This window comes from Hemibagrus wyckioides, linkage group LG08, assembly GCF_019097595.1.
Source record: "Hemibagrus wyckioides isolate EC202008001 linkage group LG08, SWU_Hwy_1.0, whole genome shotgun sequence".
Classification (NCBI taxonomy): Eukaryota; Metazoa; Chordata; class Actinopteri; order Siluriformes; family Bagridae; genus Hemibagrus; species Hemibagrus wyckioides.
Genome location: NC_080717.1, coordinates 20,040,387 through 20,066,137, shown reverse-complemented (window position 1 = coordinate 20,066,137; position 25,751 = coordinate 20,040,387). Strand labels below are relative to the sequence as shown.

The 25,751-nt window shown below is 39.8% G+C and overlaps 3 protein-coding genes across 6 annotated transcripts; all 3 read right to left on the bottom strand.

Moving 5' to 3' along the window:
* Window positions 1-3,040: 3,040 nt before the first annotated feature.
* tmed9 (transmembrane p24 trafficking protein 9) lies at window positions 3,041-8,330 on the bottom strand. Its single transcript, XM_058397696.1, has 5 exons — window positions 7,967-8,330; window positions 6,057-6,157; window positions 5,829-5,954; window positions 5,520-5,666; window positions 3,041-4,588 (listed from the first exon to the last, which is right to left on the bottom strand). Exons 1-5 carry the CDS (start codon window positions 8,316-8,318, stop codon window positions 4,439-4,441), a joined length of 876 nt encoding a protein of 291 aa, XP_058253679.1. The 5' UTR covers window positions 8,319-8,330; the 3' UTR covers window positions 3,041-4,438.
* Window positions 8,331-9,500: 1,170 nt separating this feature from the next.
* Window positions 9,501-16,529, bottom strand: lman2 (lectin, mannose-binding 2). Of its 3 annotated transcripts, none has more exons than XM_058397694.1 (8): window positions 16,308-16,529; window positions 14,406-14,524; window positions 13,275-13,392; window positions 12,826-12,902; window positions 11,686-11,847; window positions 11,267-11,381; window positions 10,592-10,711; window positions 9,501-9,804 (listed from the first exon to the last, which is right to left on the bottom strand). In XM_058397694.1, exons 1-8 carry the CDS (start codon window positions 16,474-16,476, stop codon window positions 9,644-9,646), a joined length of 1,041 nt encoding a protein of 346 aa, XP_058253677.1. In that variant the 5' UTR covers window positions 16,477-16,529; the 3' UTR covers window positions 9,501-9,643. The 3 variants fall into 3 exon arrangements, with proteins under 3 accessions (XP_058253677.1, XP_058253678.1, XP_058253676.1); XM_058397695.1 differs by having other exon boundaries at window positions 12,826-12,899; XM_058397693.1 differs by lacking the exon at window positions 12,826-12,902 and adding an exon at window positions 12,939-13,021 and having other exon boundaries at window positions 16,308-16,527.
* A 152-nt stretch (window positions 16,530-16,681) lies between these two features.
* pld7 (phospholipase D family, member 7) lies at window positions 16,682-23,694 on the bottom strand. 2 transcript variants are annotated; one of them, XM_058397689.1, is made up of 11 exons: window positions 23,440-23,694; window positions 21,918-22,757; window positions 21,321-21,505; window positions 20,565-20,748; window positions 20,280-20,394; window positions 20,077-20,204; window positions 18,602-18,805; window positions 17,837-17,976; window positions 17,523-17,688; window positions 17,338-17,437; window positions 16,682-17,205 (listed from the first exon to the last, which is right to left on the bottom strand). In XM_058397689.1, exons 2-11 carry the CDS (start codon window positions 22,743-22,745, stop codon window positions 16,997-16,999), a joined length of 2,259 nt encoding a protein of 752 aa, XP_058253672.1. In that variant the 5' UTR covers window positions 22,746-22,757; window positions 23,440-23,694; the 3' UTR covers window positions 16,682-16,996. The 2 variants fall into 2 exon arrangements, with proteins under 2 accessions (XP_058253672.1, XP_058253671.1); XM_058397688.1 differs by lacking the exon at window positions 23,440-23,694 and adding an exon at window positions 23,120-23,342.
* Window positions 23,695-25,751: the final 2,057 nt, after the last annotated feature.

Below are 25,751 nucleotides of genomic sequence, written 5' to 3'. Positions count from 1 at the left end.
TGGGACGTCTGCCTTTACATGCACATGAATGTAATATGGAGTTTGCCCGCCCTTTTGCAGCTATAACAGATTCCAACAGGTTTAGGAGTGTGTTTATGGGAATTTGTCTAAAAGCACATTTGTGAGGTCAGGCATGAGAAGTCCTGGCTCACAGTTTTCGCTCTAATTTATCCCAAAGGTGTTCTATTGGGTTGAGGTCAGGACTCTGTGCAGGCCAGTCAAGTTCCTCCACACCAAACTCACTCATCCTTGTCTTTATGGACCTTGCTTTGTGTACTGGTGTGCAGTCATGTTGGAACAGGCAGGGGTCATCCCCAAGCTGGGAGCACGAAATTGTTCCTTTCACAGGAACTAAGGGGCCAAGCCCAAACCCTAAAAAACAACACCTGAATTTGGCAATATAGTGTATAAATGTTATTAGCGTGCCATTTTATTCCTATAAACAACTAGGGCAATTGAGCACCATCTGGATAACACAGTGGAATTCACAAGAGGAAGTGCCCTAGAATAGAAATCTGAGATGATTTCCTAATTGTTAACCTTGTAACACAGAGAAGGCATATTGTGACACCCAGGCATCAGCAGCACAAACTTCCTGGAACTGCTCATGTCACAATAGGCATCCATGCTGCTTATACACTGTGGTGATGTCATGGTACCACCCAGTGGTTATATATGGTAGCTCCTCATGTGTTTCCTCTGTGACAGACAAACAGTTAGTCGCGAGGAGTGAATGGCCACCATTTGGTCCATGGAGTACAGAAGGGTGCACAGGGAGCAAAACAGAATAAAAAAAACTCGCATTCATGGAGGACAACAAGGTCAGTTGATTGTTTTACCAACTCCCATTTAGTTTTCACTAGCACAAAGGCAGTTCTCAAACACACCCATTTCAATTCAACAGTTTACCTACAGTCATACTCAAAATAAGTCAGCAGAAAAAAAAGCAGTCTAGTAATGTATATAAATGAAATGAAAACTACACTGTATTGCCAAAAGTTTTGGGACACCCCTCCAAATCATTGGTTTCAAGTGTTCTTTTCAGGGGTTGGGCTTGGCCTCTTAGTTCCAATGAAAAGAACTCAATGCTTTAGCATACGAAGACATGCATACTCAGCCATGTCTTTATGGACCTTGCTTTGTGCACTGGTGCGCAGTTATGAGGCCATAAAGAGGCCATCCTCAAACTGTTCCCACAAAGTTGGGAGCATGAAATTGTCCAGAATGTCTTGGTATGCTGAAGCATTAAGAGTTCCTTTCACTGGAACTAAGGGACCGAGCCCAACCCCTGAATTCAATGATTTGGAGGGGTGTCCCAAAACTTTTGGCAGTGTAAAACTACAAGTGATTCTGAATATGTAATGTTCAGTTTACTATAAACAGAACAAGGAAAAATTCTCCCACACATGTCCATGTGCAAAATTATTCAACCCCTTAATGTTAATAATATGTTGTGGAGCTTCCTTTATACTTTAAAATCTTCAGTAAATGTTCCCAGTTTATGCTCACACGCGTCTGACATCTCTCTATTGGAATCTTTGCCCATTCCTCATGACAAAAGCTTCCAACTTATTAATGTTCCTTGTTTTCCCTGCCAGCAAAACGTTCTTTGAATACCACCATAGATTTTCAACAGAAATGTAAATCTGGGGACCGAGGTGATCCCAGAAGAAAGCTTTGGTTTGACACCAGGACAAGACTGCCAGTTCATGCATCAGCAAAACACCTGCATGCTTGACTATGTGGATGGTGTTCTTTTTGACAAAAGCCTTGCCTTTCATATGCCAGACATTCCACTGATCCATGGGTTCAGACAGTTCCCATTTAATGTATTCATTTTTATAAAACTGTCTGTGCAAATTCCTTATTGCATATTTAAGTCTTACGTTTATGTGTTTCTTGTTCAAGAATGGAGTGTTGTGGAGCAAAGTTGTCCTGGGAAAAAGTCTTTGCTTGTGTTATTTCCTTTTTAGAGTGTTCAGTGATACTGTTGTTCCTATCTTTATCAGATCATACTACAAGGCTTTGGCAGTTTTCTTTTCCTCAGCTGTTCTATTCAAATATAAATTCCTTTTGGTGAAATTTTGCTATTTCTTCATCATAAGGGACTAAACACAGAAGCTCAGATAACCTAGCTGGGGGTGCCAAATCTTTCCATTCCTATGGGATAGCAGATCTGCTGAGGGAGGAAGCCACATATAGCAAAAATATCAGGACTGTAGCCTTGCTAAATTCTTTGCAACATGGGAAGAATAAGCAGTAGAGGTGGATAATATATGGCAGGGCCAGTCTGGATCCACTAGTAGAAAGAATCCCAGTTGACTTGGCACCTTGCCCTGGGGCATCATTTCTGGGTGACGCTGCCACTGTCGCCTGGATATATAAGCTGTCTTGCTTTCTCAGTTGAAGACTATTGTGTAGTTCCAGTGAGATTCTAGCTGTGCATGAGCCCATTGAATAGCTTCATTATTTTATTGTAGCATTAATATTTTTGTCAGGAATACCGAGTTTGTCCACATGTTCAAACTCAGGTCTCCAACACAGATGTGCATGTTGACAATTAGCTGATTCATTTGGCTGGTTCATATGACACATACAAACCATGTCCAGGGACAATGGCATCACAACCTCATTCTCTTTCAATACAAGACAATTTAGAGTAGCCAGTTAAAATGCTGGCATGCTTTTGTACAGAAACCACAAAACCTCCAAAAAACATGGACAGACACTGGGAGAACATGTGAATTGCAAAGGCATAATTGTTGCATGCTGGTCCATGTATGGCAGAGATAAAATGGGCCCAGACTGATTGGAAGTGGAGATGTTAAAGCAGAGACTTCAGATATTATGGTAAGTGATAGAAATATCTGTCACTGAAGGAAGATATTCTAATATAATGCAGTGATTCCCAGTACCATTTCCCGCTCTACAAAGTATCTGTTCAAAATGCTTTGGCAGGTATGCTTCATTTGGAAGGCACGAGCCAGTAAGGGAATTAGCACATCCAAAATATTTTGTCAAAACAAATTAGTCCACAATATTTAGTTCATAAAGTTTTGTATTAAATTAATGGCTGCTTTCATAGAAAAGTAGATTACAGTTGTATATTCTAAAAGATGTTACTAGTGAACTGGAGGGAGATGAAAGCTTTATTTGAGTGCAATCATGAACACATCACAACACAGTCTTCCCCTCTAGTCATTTAAAAAGCTCAAACCCTCAGCCTTAAACCCTCATCCAACAAATGTCTATGAAGAACCCCAAATTAAAAGAAATACATGGGTCACATCCTACATGATTCAAAAGTGGGGGGGGGGACCTATAAAAGGAATAAAGCTGAACAATAATTTATATGGGATAAAGAAACTTCAAGTAATAAAATTGAACTGAAACACAAAAATGCAGCCTTAGAGAGCACTGAGGATGACCGTATTCATTTGCAGGGTTGATATTGCAGCTCTTCCTGAAAAAAAGGAGGTGACAGTCATTTCTATCAAATCCAGAAATACCTGAGTATCTGAGCACACGGGAAAAAATGGCCAAGATAACTGCAGGATATTAAAATAAAAGGTAGAAACAGGATGAGACATTAGAATTCTAAACAAACCACATAACAGTGGTTCATTAATAAAAGTGACTATTACCTACAACAAGCCAAAATATTGTTCCAGATAATAAACAGGTAATAGAACATTATAATTCTGCATCCCCCTCCAAAAGCATTCAAAATTTAAGTTCGAACAGTATCAAACCCCAAATTGTAGATTTTGTTTCCCCTCAATGCATTATATAATGCAGGGAGGGGAGGAGGAGGAGGAGAAACATACCATCATTTTTCAGGACAGATCTGGTGTCTGTGCTACTGCCTTGAGAAAATCTACTAGAGCTGTAAACAACCTTCTGAACCCATTTGGCTGGAAAACAGTTCATGCTAACTGAACAAATGAATATTAAATAAAATTTATGGACAGATATTCACTCTGAAATAACCAAACTTTACATACGTCATTAAATCCTAACCCCACAAAAAGAGTATTGTACACAAAGCAACAGGATCTGAGAGTTGATTTTGTGTCTAGTAAATGTGTGCATCTTCAGTGTAGGACAACTTCACACAAAACTCCTGCTTCCAAGCTTCAGAGACAAAACTCAGATCATATTCAGACTTGTGAAATGTCCATTCATTCATGATAAACAAAACAAAAAAAAAAAAAAAAAAAAATGTGGTTTTGGCCTAAGGTCATCAACTGGTACACAGCCGACAGTTAAGTGGCATACAAACAAAATATGGTGAAATAATCTCAATGCAAGTCTGGGAGAAATTTAGAGAGGCGTTTCAACTTAAAGGTTCATTTCAGCAGTCTAGACATGACTTTTCAATCAGCTGTATACTGCATACTGAATCAAAAACACTGACACACACATACACACACACACTTTACACTAATTTCTTGGCTTCAAAGAAGCTCTTAAGATGTCTCATCTGCCAGAAACCGATAGCCACCAGGATCAGCGTCTGGACAATAGACCACCACAGGACTCTCTGATTGGTGCTTTCGCTGGTCTGCCTGAAGCGCTCTTCACGGTACTGGAAAAGGAGAACAGGTTTATTACATCATTATATATATACACACTATGGGTTTAAACCTGAATAAAATTTTCCCTAAGGTTTCATATGACAAAAGCAAAAACCTCCTGCTCACATGACCTTTTCGGTTGCTACAACAGGATCCCAATCTTAATCGGCTATGCAACTCTTTGTATCTGTATTTGAATCTGTTTAAAATTGAATCATTTATTTCTATTTTGTTACAGTCCTAATATAAACAATAAAATGTGGCCCAATATTAGACTACCAAAGGACTAGTATAACAGTACTGCATTAATACATACTAAAACTTCATTAAGTACTGCTTATTTAAAAATCAATAGTATACACAATAAGGAGGGAAGAAGAAACATTTTACGATCGGATCAGCAACCTGTTCATTTGAGGACTGTAGTAATGATCTCATAAAAGCATAATATGATGTAATGCACTGTATGATTGATATTTTATGGCCTTCTATATTTTGCACTAAAGCTATGATTTATGCTTTAGGGACTGGGGATCTGTGAGCATGTGCAACTATTTGCACAGGTATCTACCAACATACATAACACAAATGTGTGCATTAGGGTGGGATGTGTCTGGCACACGGGCTAAAATTATTTGTATTCAGTCTCCATGCTGCAATGAAAACAGGTCCAAATCATGTGTTCATTAAAAATAACAACAATAATAACAATCCTCTTTAACAGTGTTTAAATGACATGATTATATCTTGGTGAATCAGAGCAGCAACCTGGTGTTTGTTTGATGAGCAGCACTCCAAATCCGAATTACCAGATTTTTTTTTTTTGCACAGTGGATCCTTTGAATGCTTATTCATAAACCCCACTCTCTGTATCAGGTCACATAGTCCTTCATTTGCATAAAAGCTGATTATTATGGCTTCATGTCAGAGAAAAACACTTACTCTCTGATAGTTCTGCTCCTTCTGAATCTGATCAACCTGCTCCACCAGCTGGCGCACTCTCAGCTGCAGCTCGGTCAGCTTGTCTTTCGCAGCAATCTCTGCATAGTTATTCGCATGCTCGCCCACTTGGATATCCAGATGAACTCGCTATGGAGAGGGCACAAAGTGCAACATATATATATATATATATATATATATATATATATATATATATAGAAAAACAACACAAAAATCCAGAACCATACAGTATATGGACATGAGACTTTTTTTTTTTGAGCATTAGAAGCATGAATGCACGATTGAACTCACAAGCATTCCACCGGCGAAGAGAGAAAATTTAGAGGAGTTGGAATGCAGGCAGATCTGGTGTTCACCAGGTGTGTGGGAGGTGAAGGTAAACCGGCCTTCTGACCCGTACTGACGAGACAGGATCACCTAAATCATATGGGAGGGAAAAATACACATGCGTGTTTGAGCTTTCGAAGCACTGAGTTCATTTCGCCTGCCTGATAATTAGCCGATTAGATGACAACTGACCTTCTCATCAGGGTCTTTAACTTCCACGAACATCCCGAGCCCTGGTGTGGCAGGCAGGTACGATTCTGACTGCTTGTCATACAGCTGTGTTCGATAGTTTCCTGGAGAAATTGTAATTGCACAGTTGGGGAATGTTAAAAAGGATCTGACAAAATGAAATCATGTAACAAAGTCTGTTATGTTTAAAATACACAATGTCCAAACAGTATATTATACTGAAATAGATTTAAAAGAACTTTGCTTTGACCTTTCCAACAAGCTCATTTCTGTTTTTTTAAAGGCATACCTCGTAATATTATTTCGAGTACGTTCCTGTAGAATTAATATTTTGAAAACATTAAGAGACATCTACAACCTGACCATGTTTGATTGCAATATTCTACTCTATATACAACATGCTTGCACAATAGTCAATGCTTTATATCTTTCATCCATTTGAGTACAAGTTGAGTCTAAGACATTTCATCCCTGTGCTCTCAAGTCTAAAAGCGTCTAAGCCGTTACTGTTTCAAGGCAAGTCCTGGAGTGAGGGTGGAGTAGAGTTCTCCGGCAATGAAAAAAAAAAAAGGAATTGTATAAGTAGCATATTTACATTTCAGTGTGCAAACAACAGTGAAATCGTCATGTCCAAATTAAAGTGTTCAAATCCCAAGTTAAGAACACTGGGTGTAACCTGGCACTACATTTCTGGTATCTTCTTCACCCAAACAATGCCCTTGCCTTCAAAAAAGCATGATCCAAAAGTCTTACATAATTGCTAATTACACCGATCAGGCATAACATTATGAGCAGTGACAGGTGAAGTGAATAAGACTGATTATCTCCTCACCATGGCACCTGTTAGTGGGTGAGATATTTTAGGCAGCATGTGAATATTTTGTCCTCAAAGTTGATGTGTTAGAAGCAGGAAAAATGGGCAAGTGTAAGGATTAGAGCGAGTTTGACAAGGGCCAAATTGTGATAGCTAGACGACTGGATCTGAGCATCTCCAAAACTGCAGCTCTTGTGGGGTGTTCCCAGTCTGCAGTGGTCAGTATCTATCAAAAGTGATCCAAGGAAGGAACAGTGGTGAACCGGCACCAGGGTCATGGGCGACCAAGGCTCATTGATGAACGTGGGGAGCGAAGGCTGGCTCGTGTGATCCGATCCAACAGACAAGCTACTGTTACTCAAACTGCTAAAAAGGTTAATGCTGGTTTTGATAGAAAGGTGTCAGAATACGCAGTGCATGACGGGTCAGGGCTGTTCTGGCAGCAAAAAGGGGACCAACATATATTAGGCAGGTGGTCATAATGTTATGCCTGATTGGCGTATAAACAAAAGCTTACGATTCAAGAGTAAACTATACATCATACTTAGAGATAGAAATGACACCTGGAATATGTTTTCTCATAAACTCACATGTATAAATTCATACTTTCTGTCTGAACAGATGGCAAGTGTTTATTAAATTTCTCTAAACATAAACACCAAAAGACAAACGCTCAGCTCTAACATTTTTACATAACCAATAACACATGCGTGCGTTTTTAACGAACTTAATCCTAGTAGCATGTATGACTCTTGTATCATCCTTATGAGAGGCAAAGCACCTGCACTTTCCAAACCAGCCAGTAAGCTCTATAAGAATCTGACAGTCTGCTCACACAGCTAACTAGCCTAGCCTAGCCTAGCTGTCGAGGTGAGCCGGCTAGCCCTGTAATGTTTGCATCCTCTTTTCAAAAACGCGCCAAATGCAAACCTTTACATAAATACCGAGTTTATAAAGAGCTAACTGCTGAAAATACGTCATTTAATTCACGAGACAGGGCTGGTAGCCGTCAAGCTAACCTGACAGGGTAGGTGCTAACCTTTTAGCATTTAGCCAACCATCTCTCTGAGCCGGAAAACTTTCTCTTTGACGTACTCACCGATTATCATGGTTTCATCTGGAATTTCTTCAATGAAGCATTTCTTTTCAGTCTCGCCGATGTGAAAGTACAGTGCAGAGACGAGACTGCAGCAAACATTCAGAAACAAAAATGCGGCTAGCATTAACTGCATTTTCAACACCATCATGTAGCCACTGCGAAGAAATAAGAGTGCGCACTGAGTCTGCGCAGGGCCACCAGTGCCACGTAAACGCTCGCAGGCTGTCGACCAATCACAAGCACAGCTCTGGCATCTTCTGACCAATAAGCAGTACTTTCCGGTTTCATCGTCGGTAATACACGGATGGCCCTGCTGTAACCGTCTAGAGAAGGAAGTTAGACCTGCCATCATGCATAGAAATGAATGTACATTGTGAATACAATGTAAGAAATTCCAGCCACTACTGGAAGAATTCTTTATTAAACGTCCAGCTTTTGTACAATTGTTGCCCTTTCTATTTCAAAGAACATGGACCAGCTGAAGCTCAGTGTATTTGAACCAGTCCGCAATATGTACTGTTACATTCACAGGATTTTTATCACACAGGTTTATGTTGAACATTAAACCCCAGACTTTTCTTCTATTAAATTCTCCAAATCCATTTATAAAGCAAATGCAGACCACCATTTCATACACTATATTGCCAAAGGTTTTGGGACACCCCTCCAAATCATTGAATTCAGGGGTTGGGTTTGGCCCCTTAGTTCTAGTGAAAGGAACTTCAGTGTCTTCAGCATACCAAGACATTTTGGACAATTTCATACTCCCAACTTTGTGGGAACGGTTTGGGGATGTCCCCTTCCTGTTGCAACATGACTGCGCATCAGTGCACAAAGCAAAGTCCATAAAGACATGGTTCCTTGCACTGGAACTAAGGGGCCAAGCCCAACCCCTGAACTGAATAATTTGGAGGGGTGTCCACAAACTGTGTCCAGATTGATGCAGCCAGTAACACACTGCATTTGCAATCAGATTTTTAAAATGGCAATACTGTTGGAGCTGAAGAAAAAACACCCTAAGCATGATGATGCAGGTTGGTAAACTGGACAGAAATCAGCTTAACATGTGTTTCAACATCTGTTCAATTTTTTAAAAGTTTACCCTAAAAAGAAATTAATAGCGAATATAATGAAGAACCTTAATGCTGAGTGAGGTTTTAAAGTTAAAACAGAAGTAAAAGTAACGGCAAACCCTATTTAATTCTCCGAGTTTCCCATAATCCTATTCAAAGCCCAAACAGTAAGAAACTGATGAAAACATAGCCTGACAGAAATTAAGAAGTGCACCTAAAAAAACAAATGTTTTTGGTATAAATCTAAAAGCACTACAACCATGTATTTGATATTACACACATTTAACAGATCAAACAAGTAAACAGATCCAAGTGTTGAGTGTAGATTAAACAGCGTAGATATGGAAATGTAGTTACTCTGCATGGCCTCCTCACTGATTAAAAATAGTGTGGTGTTTTTTAACTTCATTTTTAAAAATGTGCAACCTGGAGTGCATTGCATAAACTGAAACCACTGCTGCTACCCATCACCCCCCTTTTTTATTTAATTGTTCATTTCAATATTTTGACATTTGTCCAAATGCTAAAAAAAAAAAAAATTCACATTAACCTTTCCCATCCACATTCTTATGAGTTCATAAAATTGTCCTGTTTAGACAGATGTCTAGTAAAACCTCCTGTTCCTCTCTTGCCGCTTCTGAAAGACCACTGCTCCCACAACAGCACAAACAACAATCCCGAGAAGAGCACACAAGAGAAGGAGGAAGACTTTCCAGCCGGTAAGAGGTGTACTCCGGAAGTTGCCAGTTGGATCGTCAACATTGTCTATATCACAGGAAAGCAAAAAAAAAGATTACAAATTTGAGATTAAGAAGTATTTTTCAGTATGAAATACTAAAACAAATGTTTACAGAACATGATTTCATGATACATTCAACAATGATGATAAAGATTGAACCATTATACCACAACTCTGTAGCATTCTCAAATCCCACTGGCCAAATGTTGTTCATTAATTATCTATATGAAAGGTTAGATGGGGCTGAGTGATTTTCTAGATTAATAAATGTGCTCTTATTCAACACTTACAAAGCTACAATTGATAGGATGACGCTTTCTGCAAGGAAACATTTATTTGTAACACCTGGAGCAGTTCCTCAAGGGGAAGGCTTCAAGACGGAGGACTCTGCACTTTACCGTTTCTCAGTAACAAGCTGCACATCCATTTTTGCTGTCTTATTCACATTAAGTGAAAGTTAGGGAACAAACTGCTATTGTAATTTGTAAATATGTGTAATTACACTTGTAAATGTGTGTAATTAATCAATTGAAAAGTAATTCTAGGTTTATTGCTATAGTATGAGAAGTCAGGGGTATACTGTTACAGGTAAATAACCAAATTTAATAATCAAAACTTCTCTCTTCTATCCCTTACATATACAGCACCTTTCAAACAAATAAACTGCAGCACTTTATAGCATGTAAAAAAAACAAGCAAGCACAATTCTGAATATAATAAAAAATGACTAAACCGAACAATAAATAAATACAAAATACAAATGTAACAACAACAAAAAAAATAATAATAATAATAATAAGATTTCTAGTGTACCTTTGGGAGATTTGAGCAAACTGACACTAGGCTCAATCTTAGTCCAGTCTTGACTGTCCTCCTCAGGAGTATGTTCTACCATCAGCTGGTACATTTTCATAGAGATGATATCATGGTTGTCTGCAGTCAAAACCAGACACTCAGTATTAGGAATAATTAACAGATACACTACAGTATATATACACCATGTATTATGCAGACATCTGTCCATCACACCAAAATGTGGTTCTTTCCTGAACAGTTGGCAAAAAATTGGAAGTGCATCATTGTACAAGATGTTTCTTATATGCTATAGAAATACAGTTTCCCTTCACTGGAACTAAGTGGCAAAACCTGACCTAGCCGCTGTGAACAAAGTGAGGTATATGGATTGACAAGGGTCTGAGAGGAAGAACTCGAGTGGCCTGCACGGAGCCCTGACCTCAACCACACTGAACACATTTAGAATTAACTGGAATGCCGAATACACCCCAGACCTCTTCATCTGACATCAGTATGAATGGGGACATATCATCGCAATCAAAACATAGTGGAAATCCCTTCTCAGAAAAATTAACATTAATAACAGCAAATGGAGACTGAGTCTGGAATTGGATTTTTAGATGGGTGTTAATAGTCATTTGTCCACATACTTTTGGCGTCCATATAGTATATCTTTATGAGAACAAAGATTACCAGAAAGATCGCCTGTGGCTGCGGATGCTCCAAAATAGTAACCGGTAGGAAGGCGGACGCCTCCGATGTCGATACACTCTTTCCACTCATTCTTGTCATCGACATCAACCATAATCTACAGAGCAAAGAGCAGATAAACAAGGATATATCAAGGAATTCCAGTCTTCAATAATTGTACTTAAACAAATGTAACACCATGGAAATTTAACTGAGTTGAAAATTTCTTGCACCAAAAACAAATTCACACTTTACAAATCTTTATAATAATACAAAGCAAAGCAAATTTCTTTATAATGTTAAATAAATAAATAAAAGTACAATGCCTTGCCTGTATAAGCATGATTTGAATTCAATGCTTTTTTTGAACTCAAGGATTTTAAACAAATGAACAGTATTAAAAACTGTAATGAGATTCTCACTGTGAGTCTGCCTTTGGAGTATCGGATAGCAAGATATGTGTCGTGGTCTTTGTTTCTGATTTCGGCCGAGCAGCCCCCCAGTTCTGTATTGCGGCCGTCGTTTCCATGATCGTAGGACAGCGAGCCATTACTCACCATTGCAGAAATGTAGGGAAAGGAACGCTAGGAGATCACAGGGCAAGTGGTCATCACATTCATATATTTTACCGAGATGCAATTCCAGATAACGCATGCATATAATTTCTGATTCAACAAACAACTGTTCAGAGTTTAGACATTATTCATGAAAAAAAAAAGACATAAAATAAAGGACGGCATTCATAGACAGCATTCAGATGAAGCAACAGAGTGAACAGAATGTAAACATTTGTAAAAATGATGCGAATATCAAGGATTCGACTAAAGCATTCGTATCATTTGTACAAAACAAAGGTGTATCCTTGACATATACACAAAAAATGAAATCATGCTCTGACTGGGGCCTAAAAACATATATTACATCTTTATACACAAAATATTAAACATAGCCAAAAGCACATATATCACAGCAAAGTTTATATTAAAGGGACAGTTCAGGATTTTTTTCTGTGTGTAAAGCCTAAATTGATGTTTGAACTGAAACTCAAGTTCACACATTTTTTTTATAGTGTAGAGAATAATGGCATATAATAATAGTGGCATTAATGTCAGCTTTGTCCACAGAGATGTTATTTTCAATAGCTTTCGTTTTACAGATTTCAACTAACTCCAACAAATCAAAACAAAAAAAAAAAAAAAAAACATTTTTGCATACCTGGGAATGCACTATGTTTTTAAATATGCAAATAAATATACACATTAATGCATTATTATATTCAACTGATTAGGTTTTGGTGAATTTTACTTTAACTTAATGCAAAAGGTTACGTGGACCAAGCAGAATACTAAAGTTTAACCTATTGTCCCAAACTATCCATTTAATCGCTACTCAAGCTGTGAAAAAGAACAAAACCAAGAGATGGAATTTCAAGACCGGTTACACATTTTCACAAATCAACATTGTTTCACCAACGATGACCAAGCCAAAGAAAGAAAAAAAAAAAAGCTATAAAAGAATTACAAGCCATGTACACATATAAACTAACTGATCTTTTAACTCACATAGGAAGCCTCATCGTTTGGGTATGTGTCTATAAATACGGCCAAGCCATGGAAGTTGTCATTGCTGCCTGGGCCTGCTGGGAAAAAATCACCTGTGAGTAAAGCACACTTACATCCATGCCGTGGAGGTCATTGCGGAAAGTATCCATAAAAACAGCCAGGCCTACAAAGTGGTCCTGGTTTCCAAAGACTGGTCCTGAATGAAGGTGGAAATATGACAAAACACAATCAACAAAAAAAAGATCTGCAGGTGAATATAATGGTCTAAAAACAGAATATACACATTCACCTGGGTTATTTTAAGAATATTACAATATGTGATGTATTCATAAAAAATGAAAACATGTAAAGTACACTTTATCCAGTAGTTAAACACCCCCACCCCCCAACGCTCAGCACAGGTCGAGTGCTTTAACACACCCTCGCTACCAATACGTTTACACACCTACCAGGATGTAATCGCTCTTTTGTGTACCAAATGGCAATGCCATCTCCATGGAGATTCTTCTTCCCCGATCCGTGAACTTTAAATTGCACATGCATTTCCCAGTCTTTCAAGTAACAGGGCTGCAAAGAAAAAATCAGGCTGTAAGATTTATGACATAAGACTGTTGATACAAAATATATTTATGCAATGTTAATAAATGCATAAATAAAGGATGTTTACTTTTCTGGGTATTGGGAATTACCATGATAGTATAATACACCGTATTCTGTATTTTTCCTTTAGCTCTGGTCCGTCTCATTGACTTTTACTTAGATTTGACAGTTTAGTACAATATGAAAGAGTGCAAAAGTTAAAGGAAATCTTTACACTGAAACAATTTCAATATGTTTATATTGAAATATCTGTGACATGATCAGTGAGTCGTTACAAGGTAACAATCTAATGAGAAAACCAGCATACAAGCATACTTGAGAAAGCAAACGTTAAACTCAAAGTTCCTGGATGCCATGCAGCTGTACGATGCAGATTTGCTAAGTTAGGGGAAAAAGACTCGACTCTAGTAAGTGATCTACGAAATGGCAAATGGTCTAAATGCCACTGGCAACACTATCAGAAAGTGGACAACACCAAATATTGACAATATACTATCTCTGGACCTGCCTAACCTATCCTATCTACTTCTGCTTGGAGATGCCTTCAGCTTATATCCACTGCTGCTGTCCAGGATTGTCTTGAAACTGTGCATGATATGGCACAGATACCCTACAGATTGCTATGAATATTTTTACAGTCTACAGCTGAGTCTCCCTCTCGTAAGTGAAGCTATCCACCGAACAATACTGAGTTTTAAAGCTTAATAACATGTTCTAAAGCATATTCAGTACTGTATGAGCTTGTAGCATACAGTTATAGAAGAGTAATGACTCGTAATCTCACTATCAGGCGTCACCCAGAAGAGGACCAGTTCCCTTTTTTTCTTTGAATTTTTTATTTATGACAACAATATAATAGGACACATTTGAAACTTATATGATCATGTTTACATTTACTAGAAACACAAAATTTGTTTTACTGACTACAAAAAAAGAAGAACAAGTAGAGAAAAAAAAACATAATGGACCATGTCACTCACCACTGTGTTCCAGATGGATCCTTGCCTGCTCCGTTCGTCAGGTGTCAGGCGTACATACTGGCTTGTAACTAAAGTACTCCCCCAAAAATCCCATTGACTTGAAGCACTTGTTCCAACACCTAAAGATAAAAAGTACATATTCTCAAAAATTCTCACTTTATTTACACAAAGCTATGCTACCCCTTGGATTAACTTTTTTTTTTAGTTGGTTTTAAAATTACATGCAAAAAAGAAGGCAAATACACTGCTCTAGCATAACATTATGACCACCTGCCTAATATTGTCTCGGTCCCCCTTTTGCTGCCAAACAGCCCTGACCTATCCACCATAGACTCCACTAGATCCCTGAAGGTGTGCTGTGGTATCTGGCACCAAGATGTTAGCAGCAGATCCTCACACCTTACAGGACACTTTTGATAGATACTGACCACTGCAGACCGGGAACAACCCCGCAAGAGCTGCAGTTTTGGAGATGCTCTGATCCAGTCATCTAGCCATCACAATTTGGCCCTTGTCAAACTCGCTCAAATCCTTACGCTTGTCCATTTTTTCTTGCCCCCGCTTCTAACACATTGAATCATTAAAATCAGGTGTTGTTTTTCAGGGGTTGGGCTTGGCCCCTTAGTTCCAGTGAAAGGAACTCGATGCTTCAGCATACCAAGATATTTTGGACAATTTCATGCTCCCGACTTTGTAGGAATGGTTTGTGGATGTCCCCTTCCTGTTCCAACATGACTGCCCACCAGTGCACAAAGCAAGGTCCATACAGATGGGGATGAGTGAGTTTGGTGTGGAGGAACTTGACTGGTCTGCACCTGACCTCAACCCGATAGAACACCTTAGGGATGAATTAGAGCGGAGACTGTGAGCCAGGCCAAAACTGGGACATCTGCCTTTACATACACATGAATGTAATATGGAGTTGGCTCACCCTCTGCAGCTATAACAGCTTCAACTCTTCTGGAAAGGCTTTCCACAAGGTTTAGGAGTTTGTTTATGGGAATTTTTGACCATTCCACAAGAAGACTATTTATGGCACTGATGTTGGATGTTGATGTGGTTTAGCTGCACTCATCATAAAAGTGTTAAATTCAATGATTTGGAGGGGTGTCCCAAAACATTTGGCAATATAATGTATGTATATATAAAAGAGCACAACAACTTTGTTGGCTTTCTGACCAGACACTTTGACTGTCCTGTACTTGATACGTCTCTCCAGCTCACATCACACCTGCTGGTTATATGAGCTGAGAGGACAGCTTTATACGGTTCTTTATAAGGTGTAGCACTTGAGTGAAGTGCACTTGAAATAAAAGAAATAAAACATTTTAGGATGTTCAGCTTTGGCAACAAAAAAAATCCTCTGCTTCCTATTGGGCCTCACTTCACGTTATCATGTCAACTATTTGCCTATTGCTATATAGTACTCAATTTAACACGGATTGATATGAGTATTATCATGACGGTTCAGTTACCATGCAAATTAAGTGCATGATGTTATGAGGCGCCTTCGACCGAGTCTTGGAGAATGCATTAGCTACTTTAAACTGAAAATACTTGGCTTTACTGTATTGCACTTGTTTTCAACGCTTTATAAGTTCTTTTATAATATCTGTGATGGAGTGCTCGGTTAGAGAAGATATCATAGACCTATGGGGGGGGGGGGTATGAGAGCCTAGAATGGCGCGCGCGCACTCATGAAATAGTTGACTATAAAAATATTAGCTAGCGTGAGTTAGCACTGTCTGCTCCACTTAAAACACAAGTCAGCTATATAATTTATTCTCTGAAACTAGCAGCTATTCTCAAACCATCAACTTTCTAAGGTAGCATGTAGTTAACTCGTTAACTCTGGTAATGGTTAGCTCTTGAAGAAGTTTCTCGACTAGCCAGCTAACTCACCTTGATACGGCTTTATGAGTGAATGCTCCCGCTTTAAGTGCTCAGCGTTGCCGTCTGTTATGTCAGAGCACACAGAAGAAAACTGCAGCAAGCACAAAAGTAGGAATATTTTGCACACGCCTTGGTGAGGGTAGCTGAAAAGAGATGACAGCTGCCTGTCTCTAGCCATTTTCGAGTTAGTCTTTTCCTTGAAACCTGAACTTCCGGTTTCCGACAAGAAACAAGTGCTTTTTACTTATTGATCCGAGCAGCCAGTCACGGCTCTACAACGCAAAGGGGCGCGTCCTGATCCGCACTCTGCTGCATTAAACACTGCACTAAAACATACGTGTCTAATAATAAATCGTTACTAAGGACGTAAAAACACATCAACTCGGGATTAAAGCTGCAGCTGTTTAATTAAGAACCGGATTGTTTGAAACAATGGCATTTTCTGAACCATGCTGTTTTAACACTTTCAGTACTTCTGAGCATACGTCTAAACAAGTCAGGTTTTGGCACACGAGAAAATGCACACATGTAAACAAATCATAAAAACAAAATTTACAACAAGCTAATAAAATATATACATCACAGAGACGTTACAAGACCGAATGCTGCCCAGAGTAAAGGTATGTTTCTGTACATTCCATGTTACAGCAAGTCGCAAGGCCAAATAGTGCATGAATGTTGTCTATTATATAAGAGCTTTACAATGGCTTTTCCCTCCTGCTGCAATGCTCTACAAGATCGTCTGTTAGAACTTGAGCAAAGTCAGAATTCCAGTCTCTCAGGAAAATCTTCTGTAGTTGATTCTGCACTGTTTGCTGGCCCTTTTCCACGACAGAGCCTGTCTGATTCACCACGAGCCCGACTCCAGCTGTCTGGGTGAAATAGTTTTCAGACCAGTTAGAGGTTCCTGCAAAGAGAATAGAATTACCAATCAGATTAGAGTTTACTTTTTTTTTTAGAGAGAAAAGAAACAGTGTTCAAACCCAGAGTTTCAATGATACCAGCAGAACTGTGGTTAAAGTAAAGTAAGTAAGCTCACCGATGTAGACAACACGATCGGTCACCATAAACTTGGCATGGTTTACACGGGCAAATGGGATCTGATGTTGCGCTGATGTATGAGGAACCTCAAACACTTTCTGGAAAATGCACAAAAGAAATGATATGAGCTAAAAAGCTAGGTTAGGAAATATTTAAAATGCAACTAGAAAATCTCCAACATACAACATGAACGTTGCATCTGAGGGGTGACTTGCTAAGTACTGATAAAGACTGCAGGAAGATGAACATGGTTTCTGAGGAGTGGCTCCAGCAGCTGACCAGCAGATTCACCTCCACCTTTCGGGCACATGCAGCCTCTCGCAGCGCTGAATCAATGGCAGGCCAAAATCTAATATAATTCAGTGGATAAAATAAAGAGATCAATTTATCCTTCTAAAAGTTGTACACTAGCTTTAAAAATACATCCACTGTTTATTTGCTATAATGAAAAAAATTTAAATGTTTTTAATCACTGAATCTCTCCAAAAGAAGGTTACCTAATTTCAGGGGTGAACTGAGACATGGGAAGGTAATCCATCACTGACACATAGATGAATTTTTTGGCATCAGCAATTACAGAGAGGATAGCTGAAAGATCATCTGTTCTTCCAAAAGTGGATAATTGAGGTGGAGCGCTCTTAAAGTAAAAAAAAAAGAGTAAGGTTTGCAAATTAGCGTACTTGCCATGTTATAATAAAGAAAGGAATAGAACATGACAGGGTGTGCTGTGATAGGAAAATAATCAATGACAGGATGGTTCCTATAACCACACAAACTCTTTTATTATTGCCCTTATACCACAGCTATTTTCCAATTACAAATGTTTTATTAACTACAGAACAACACATCATGCTTTTTAATGATCTATAGTTACATTTTAATACATGTGGAATATTGGAGTTGACAATTCACCAGAGCTGTGGTATAAAGGCACTTTACCATCACCAACTGTTAACAGTTGACAAGTTCATGCATTACATTCACTTCAAAGCTAGGTCTTTGAAGCATTTGGATATCGTTGGATATCACAGATTATGTAAAAGGAGTCAGTGAATGAATAAGAGTGAATTTGTCAGTGGATTACAATACTGTATGTGTGAATTGCTATGAGTGTGGTAACAGAATTTTTGAAATAAGGAAGTGACTCAAGATCACACTTTGAGACAAAGAACAACGACATACATGTTATACTGAGTACATTGTGTATACTATGTTATGGCATCCATTTGATATACATGTGAGAGCAAGGCCATGAGACTCACAGACAGATAGACACGTGCAGGAACACCGTTGAATTTAACAGTTAATGGGTACTTAATGCTGGAGAGGGCGGAGAATCGGCCAGGCCAGTAAGGCGGTAAGGAACTATTTTTCTGAGCACCGAGTTCCCAGTAGACTCCAAATATCCTTGATGCATCCTGTGCTAAACAGCTGCAGTCTTCCACAGAAACACCAACTTCCTTTACCTGCAAAACATTTCAGTGGAAGAAATAAAATACTGACTTATAGTTGTTCCTCAATGAAGATCAAGGTCAAAGGCTTTCCTAAATGTTTGTGAAATGTAAACGCTCCACATGTTCTTGCCAAGACAACTCCATGCCTTTGGTCCACTATGCTGGTTACACCGTTTATTACACTATTACCCATGTTGGACTGCACTGGGAAAAAATTGACATGTTGCAACAGTAAAGCTCAGGTGGAATCAGATTTCAATGAGGAGACCCTAGCATGTTAATATCTGTACAGATTTTCATTTTTGTCTCAGATGTATAGCAACCAAACATACTAAAAAAATACATAAAGAATTAGGTTCAAACTAAATCAAAGCTCCATTTAATAAAATTTGAATGCCATTGCACATCACAAAGATCAACGCAAGATGACGCAAGTCATTTAGAAAGGTACTCTGCCATTATTATGTATTGCTGGTGTATTTTTGTAGCATCACAAATAATACCCAAACTGTCATCCATTCATCTTCTGTACCACTTATCCTACATGGGGTCAAGGGGAACCTGGAGTCTATACCAATGGACTAGGGGCACAAAGCAGAGGACAAAATGGACAGGGTGCCCACCCATCACAGGGCACAATCACACACACTTCCACATCCATTCACACACTACAGACATTTTAGAGATGCCAATCAACCTACAACGCACATTTTTTTTTCCTGGGGGAGGAAAGTGGAGTACCACAGACACATGCAGGGTGTAAGCAGGGATTGAATCCTCATTCATTGTGAAAATCATATTTCTACATTAGTAATAATAAAGTAATCATATTTTAGTATAATACTGTATCATAGTTGTTCTTCTTCTTTTGGCTGGTCCCTGTTTGGGGTTGCCACAGCAGATCATTTAGTCTGCATGCTTCGATGTGGTTTTACGCCTGATGCCCTTCCTACACACCCATTTAATCCAGGCTTGGGACTGGCACTGAGAGTTAACTCTTCAGTGGCTGGGTTAGCACCCTGCCCGGGAATCGACCCCAGGCCGCGGCAATGACAGCGCCTGGATCCTGCCCCCGGACCACCAGCAGACATAATACAGCAGACTGTACATCATAGTATATTCAGAATAACTCATCCAGCAGGATCTAACCATTTGTAAAACATGTTTTGAGCACAGGGTTCATGGACCTTTATTTTGATCACACAGGATATTTTTATTATCTAGATTAAAGAAACAAACTGTTAGGTGCTGACACTCAGAATTCCAAATGTTTTCAGAAATACCTGGGTTAGCGAGCGCCAGTCCATGTTTGCACTTCCTACATACATGTGCTTCTTGTCCACAACCCAAAGTTTTGTGTGGACGACACCTCCAGTGATCTTCTCAAGGTCAACCTCTCTGATCTCTGCACCTGGATGCCAAAATCAAAGGATAAGACACTTTGCTCCTGTGAAATTCTAAAGAGAGTAAACCTGCAAAAATCTACCTGTTTCTGTTAGCTCATCTGTGTCTGCTCTGTACGTCTGAGGTGCGTTAACGGCAATCTTTAAATTCACGCCTCTAGATTCAAGCTGCTTCAGGTGATCTAACAGTACTTTGCCCTGAAATAGAAAATACATTCAAACTGGTCAGAAAACATTTGTAAGAGGAGTGAAAATTGATGTACTAGGCAGAATAATGACTTTCTGAGCCTGATGTGTGTGTGGTAAAGGATAAACTTGTGGGAAATATTGCTTGTTGCATGCAAACCCACACACCACAGCTGTTTCACCTGCATTGCACTGGGATCAATCAGGCCAATATCTGAGTCTCTAAGCGTGAGGTAGAAAGCAGCAATGTTGACTGAGGCGTTAGCTCGGTTCAGCAGGTTGGTCCAGGTATGCGTGATGCTCTGCAGGTGTGGGGAGCCAGAGGGGAAGGACATTCCTTCAGGGATACTCTCAGTAAGAGTGAGCCTGGAGGGCAGGGTTCAAAACATATTTGAGTGTCTTGTAAAGATTTGAGTATTCTGTCAGCTTTTTAAAAAAAAAATTATATATACACCAACCAGGCATAACATTATAACCACCTGCCCTGGCAGCCCTGTGTATTCTGACACCTTTCTGTCAGAACCAGCATTAACAACTTCAGCAATTTGCAACAGTAGCTCTTCTGTTGAATCAGATCACATGCCCATGACCCTGTCACTGGTTTACCTGGTGGACCACTTTTGCTAGATACTGACATCTGCAGACTGGGAACACCCCACAAGAGCTGCCGTTTCGGAGATGCTCTGATCCAGCTGTCTAGCCATCACAATTTGGCCCTTATCAAACTCGCTCAAATCCTTACACTTGCCCATTTTTCCGGCTTCTAACACATCAACTTTGAGGACAAAATGTTCACTAGCCGCCTAATATATCCCACACATTAACAGGTGCCATGATGAGGAGATAATCAGTCTTATTCACTTCACCTGTCACCACTCATAATGTTATGCCTGATCGGTGTATCTTCAAGTTTAGATAACAAAAACAAGTTTTCTCACCGACAATCAGAGCTACATTCCTCTTGGGGCAACCAGAAACCTTCAAGCCAGTGCAGTTCTAGCTGCACCATGAGGTGGGACACAGATCTAGGGACCCCATAGAGCCATATGTGTTGACCAAATCCACCCAGAAGCAGCAGGATAGATGGGAGGATACAGAAGAGAGCAAAGCTCCTTCCTCTTGTCTAGCAAACACAAAGAAAAAAGAAAAAGAAAACCTTCAATTTCCTAAAACATAACAGTCTGTCATTGGGTACCATTTTTGATTCCAAAAGTTATTCATGTTTATAGCACAGTTCTATTGAATTCTTAAAACTGACACCATGGTCTGTGCTTTTTAACAGTCCTCAATAGGAGTATTCAGAAAAGAGAAGTTAATAACTTGTCAGTTAACTCAAAGTCTTGTAAGAGAAAGACTGTTCATAGCTACTACGATGTAACTAATGACGAGAACTAAATTGTCTCACAGCCATTCCACAACATGACACTATAAATTGTGCCATTTATTACTAAATAAAAAAAATACTTCACAAATTGCTCTAGGACATCATCTTATTTGAACATAATCCTCACTGTAACAAATAATTTATATCATACCGTTGAGGATGTGCTGTGTTTTTGTTCTGCCTGTCTTGACTGGTCTGTTTTACTCCTAACAGAGACCTCACTCTGCTTTGAAACTTTGTTCTGTGACACATCCACAGAAAGCTTTTTAGTCTCTTTTAATGCTGAACACTGCTTTTGGGCATCCTCCATGATTGATGATGGTATTTCTTTTTCAAGCGTCTTCTTCAATTCATCTCCAATATCCTGAATAACTTCACTGAGTTTTTGTTTAAGATTATCCTGAAGAACAGTATCTGATTCTTGCTTGTCTTCTGACTGAACCTCTGTATTCGTATCTTGAGGCTCTTCAAGTGGTTCTGAGGCTGAAGCCGTGTCATGGGACTCTATCTCTTCTCTAAGACTCGGTCGGTGAAGTGATTCCTCAAGAACGTCCGAGTCATTTGGTTCAGGAGAGTGGTTTCCTTCATGTGGAAGTGACGTTGCATCTGAAGTATCAGACTGGATGGGATCTGACATATCGGCAACAGAGAGATCATCAGTGCTGTGTGAGTGTATGCGAGTTGACAGAACAGGCAAGGCTGTTTCTCGGTCACCAAACACTGGCAATTTTGTACGCAGTGTCTCTCCAGAGCCGATCCCTTTCTCTTTCATTTGACATTCTCTACTGGATCCCTCAGGCTTAAGTGACTCTGCAATTTGGGTAGTGGTTCGCTTGCGAGCCAGGGAGCTTTGGAAAGTGGGGATACGAGAGGACGGTTTTCCAGCTTTTCGTGATTCTTCCCCCTCAGTCTTCTTTTCAGCAGTGCCTTTCTCATCCTCCTCCTTTAAAATCTGATCTTCAGATGTGCCAAAATCCATATCTTCAGCTTCCTATAGTGATCATTCAAAGACATGGTTTATAGTTGCGTCTAGTTTATGACATTTGGTAAGAATATTTGGTATCAATCTTTGGTAGAGAATGCTGCAGGACTGACCACACCTTTAACCTTTAATGCATAAAAGACAATCGAAGCAAAATAACGGGAAAGAACAACAACAACAAAATAATGAAACTAAACAAGCAACCATGCACTTAGTTGAGTTGTAAAGATCTGGTTAGGATGATTAGCTAGCTTATGGATTTTAAACAAAGTGAGCTAAATTCCCCAGGACGTTAAAATTCAGGGCACCGGTAATTAAATTAGCTAACAAGATTAGCTAGATGCACATCGCTAAAAATAATGTTAACTTACCATTATGTGAGCCGCTAACTATTAACTCGATCTACAGGTCTATCTAATCTAGTAAAAGTTACGGGATGTGAATTAAGAGCTAGCCGATTTGCTGTTGTATTTGTGAGCTAACGTCGCTAGCAAGAAAGCTATATTAGGGAACAAGTCGCTCTGCGTCTCGTTCTCTCTCTCTCTCTCTCTTTCTTCCTTTCTGCTACGTGGCTGTGGTTCAGTATTGAGAGAGAGAGAGAGAGAGAGAGAGAGAGAGAGAGCGAGAGAGAGAGAGAGAGAGAGAGAGAGAGAACCTCGCCTACTTTCCCCGAGCTCACTTAAACACCCACCTCTGAAGCACTGTAAATATGTCGGAGTCGTGATGAGCGCCGCAGTATAGCGGGTGCTGGTGCTGACCGTCGTCAGAAAATAATCAATTAAGCACGATATTAACGACGAACACACTTGAAATCTTAATCAATTATGTGGATATGATGCTACAAATTGGGATCAGAGCCCAAGAGATTGCAGAATTGTAAACGGAGGGGTGAACCGCAGCACGATAAACCGAGTGTAAACAGTTTAACAGCCAAATTGAAGCAGCCGCGGTTTCCGGTCCTCACTTTCCATTGGTGCGGTGAGTGAGGGACTGAGTCCATCTCTCCTCTAGAGGGAGAGCTCACTAGAGGTAGTTTATTTACACACAATTGAAATTTTGTCCACTGTTGTAGACAGCAGGAAGATTTAAGTAATGAAAACAGTAAAAGATTAAATGTAACTTTCTGTTATTGTAAAAACTATATGTTAATTAATTAAGGGTATGAATATTAACACTGTAACTGAATAATCCAGTAACAAAATAATACTGTTGACCCAGTGGCTAAGAAAATCCTGCAAGATGCTTTTAATCCTACAGCATTACATTAAGATTATCTTGGACATGCACACCGATCAGCCATAACATTATGACCACCTGCCTAATATTGTGTTGGTCCCCCTTTTGCAGCCCTGACCCGTCGACGCATGGACTCCATTAGATCCTTAAAGGTGTGCTGTGAATTCTGGCACCAAGATGTTAGAAGCAGATCCTTTAAGTCCTGTAAGTTCCGAGGTGGGGCCTCCATGGATCGGACTTGTTTGTTTAGCACATCCCACAGATGCTCGATTGGATTGAGATCTGGGGAATTTGGAGGCCAAGTCAACACCTCAAACTCGTTGTTGTGCTCATCAAACCGTTCCTGAACCATTTTTGCTTTGTGGCATGGCATATTATCCTGCTGAAAGAGGCCACAGCCATCAGGGAATATCGTTTCCATGAAAGGGTGCAAATGGTCTGAAACAATGCTTAGGTAGGTGGTACGTGTTAAAGTAACATCCACATGGATGGCAGGACCCAAGGTTTCCAAGCAGAACATTACCCAAAGCGTGACACTGCCTCTGCTGTCTTGCCTTCTTCCCATAGTGCATCCTGGTGCCATGTGTTCCCCAGGTAAGCGACACACACGCACCCAGCCATCCATGTGATGTAAAAGAAAACATGATTCATCAGACCAGGACACCTTCTTCCATTGTTTCGTGGTCCAGTTCTGATGCTCATATGCCCATTGTTGCCACTTTCAGTGGTGCACAGGGGTCAGTATGGGCACCTTGACTGGTCTGTGGCTTTGCAGCCCCATACGCAACAAATTGCGATTTCAACGCACTGTGAATTCTGATACCTTTCTATCAGAAGCAGCATTAACTTCTTCAGCAATTTGAGCAACAGTAGCTCGTAGTCATAATGTTATGGATGATCAGTGTATATATAAGTGGGCTAATTAATTCACAAATATTTAAACCACTCTTACACCTGTCATCTGAAAAAGGAGCAATGCAATAATATAACAATCATCATCATCATTCACAGTGGCTTAGTGGTTAGCAGGTTCGCCTCACACTGCCAGCGTCTTGGGTCTGAGTCTTGCTCCCGCTCAGAGTGTGTGTGTGTGGGGAGTTTGCATGTTCTCCCCATGCTTGGTGGGTTTCCTCCCACAGTCCAAAGACATGCTACTAGGCTGTGATTGGAGTCTCTAAATTGCCTGTAGTGTGTGATTGTGTGTGTGCCCTGTGATGGGTTGGCACTCCATCCAGGATGTATCCTGCCTTGATGCCTGAGATAGGCACATGTGGTCTCCCTGTGACCTGAGAATAGATTGGATAAGTGGTACAAACAATGGAAAAATAAATATACTTAACTACATACATAACTAAACATTTACTGTTTCCATAAAATGTAAAACCTAGATTTTGCAACAGAACCTGTTTCTGTAGACAGGAAGGAGAAATAGCTAACCTCACAGTCTTACAAATTAGGTACCAGTGGAAAGTCCAGGATGTTGTGTGCAACAGGAAGTCACAAGGTAACTCACATGAGAGAGAGAGAGAGAGAGAGAGAGAGAGAGAGAGAGAGAGAGACAGAGACAGAGACAGGCAGACAGAGAAAGAGAGAGAGACAGACAGACAGACAGAGAAAGGGAAAGACAGAGAGAGAGAGAGAGAGAGAGAGAGAACATACAGAAACATCCTAAATGATTTTATGTTTTGAATTCCTCAGTTCAGATTGAGGAAGGTCCACATAATGCTGTGGAAGGTCAGCTTTTTACAAACCTTTGGCCATAGAGTT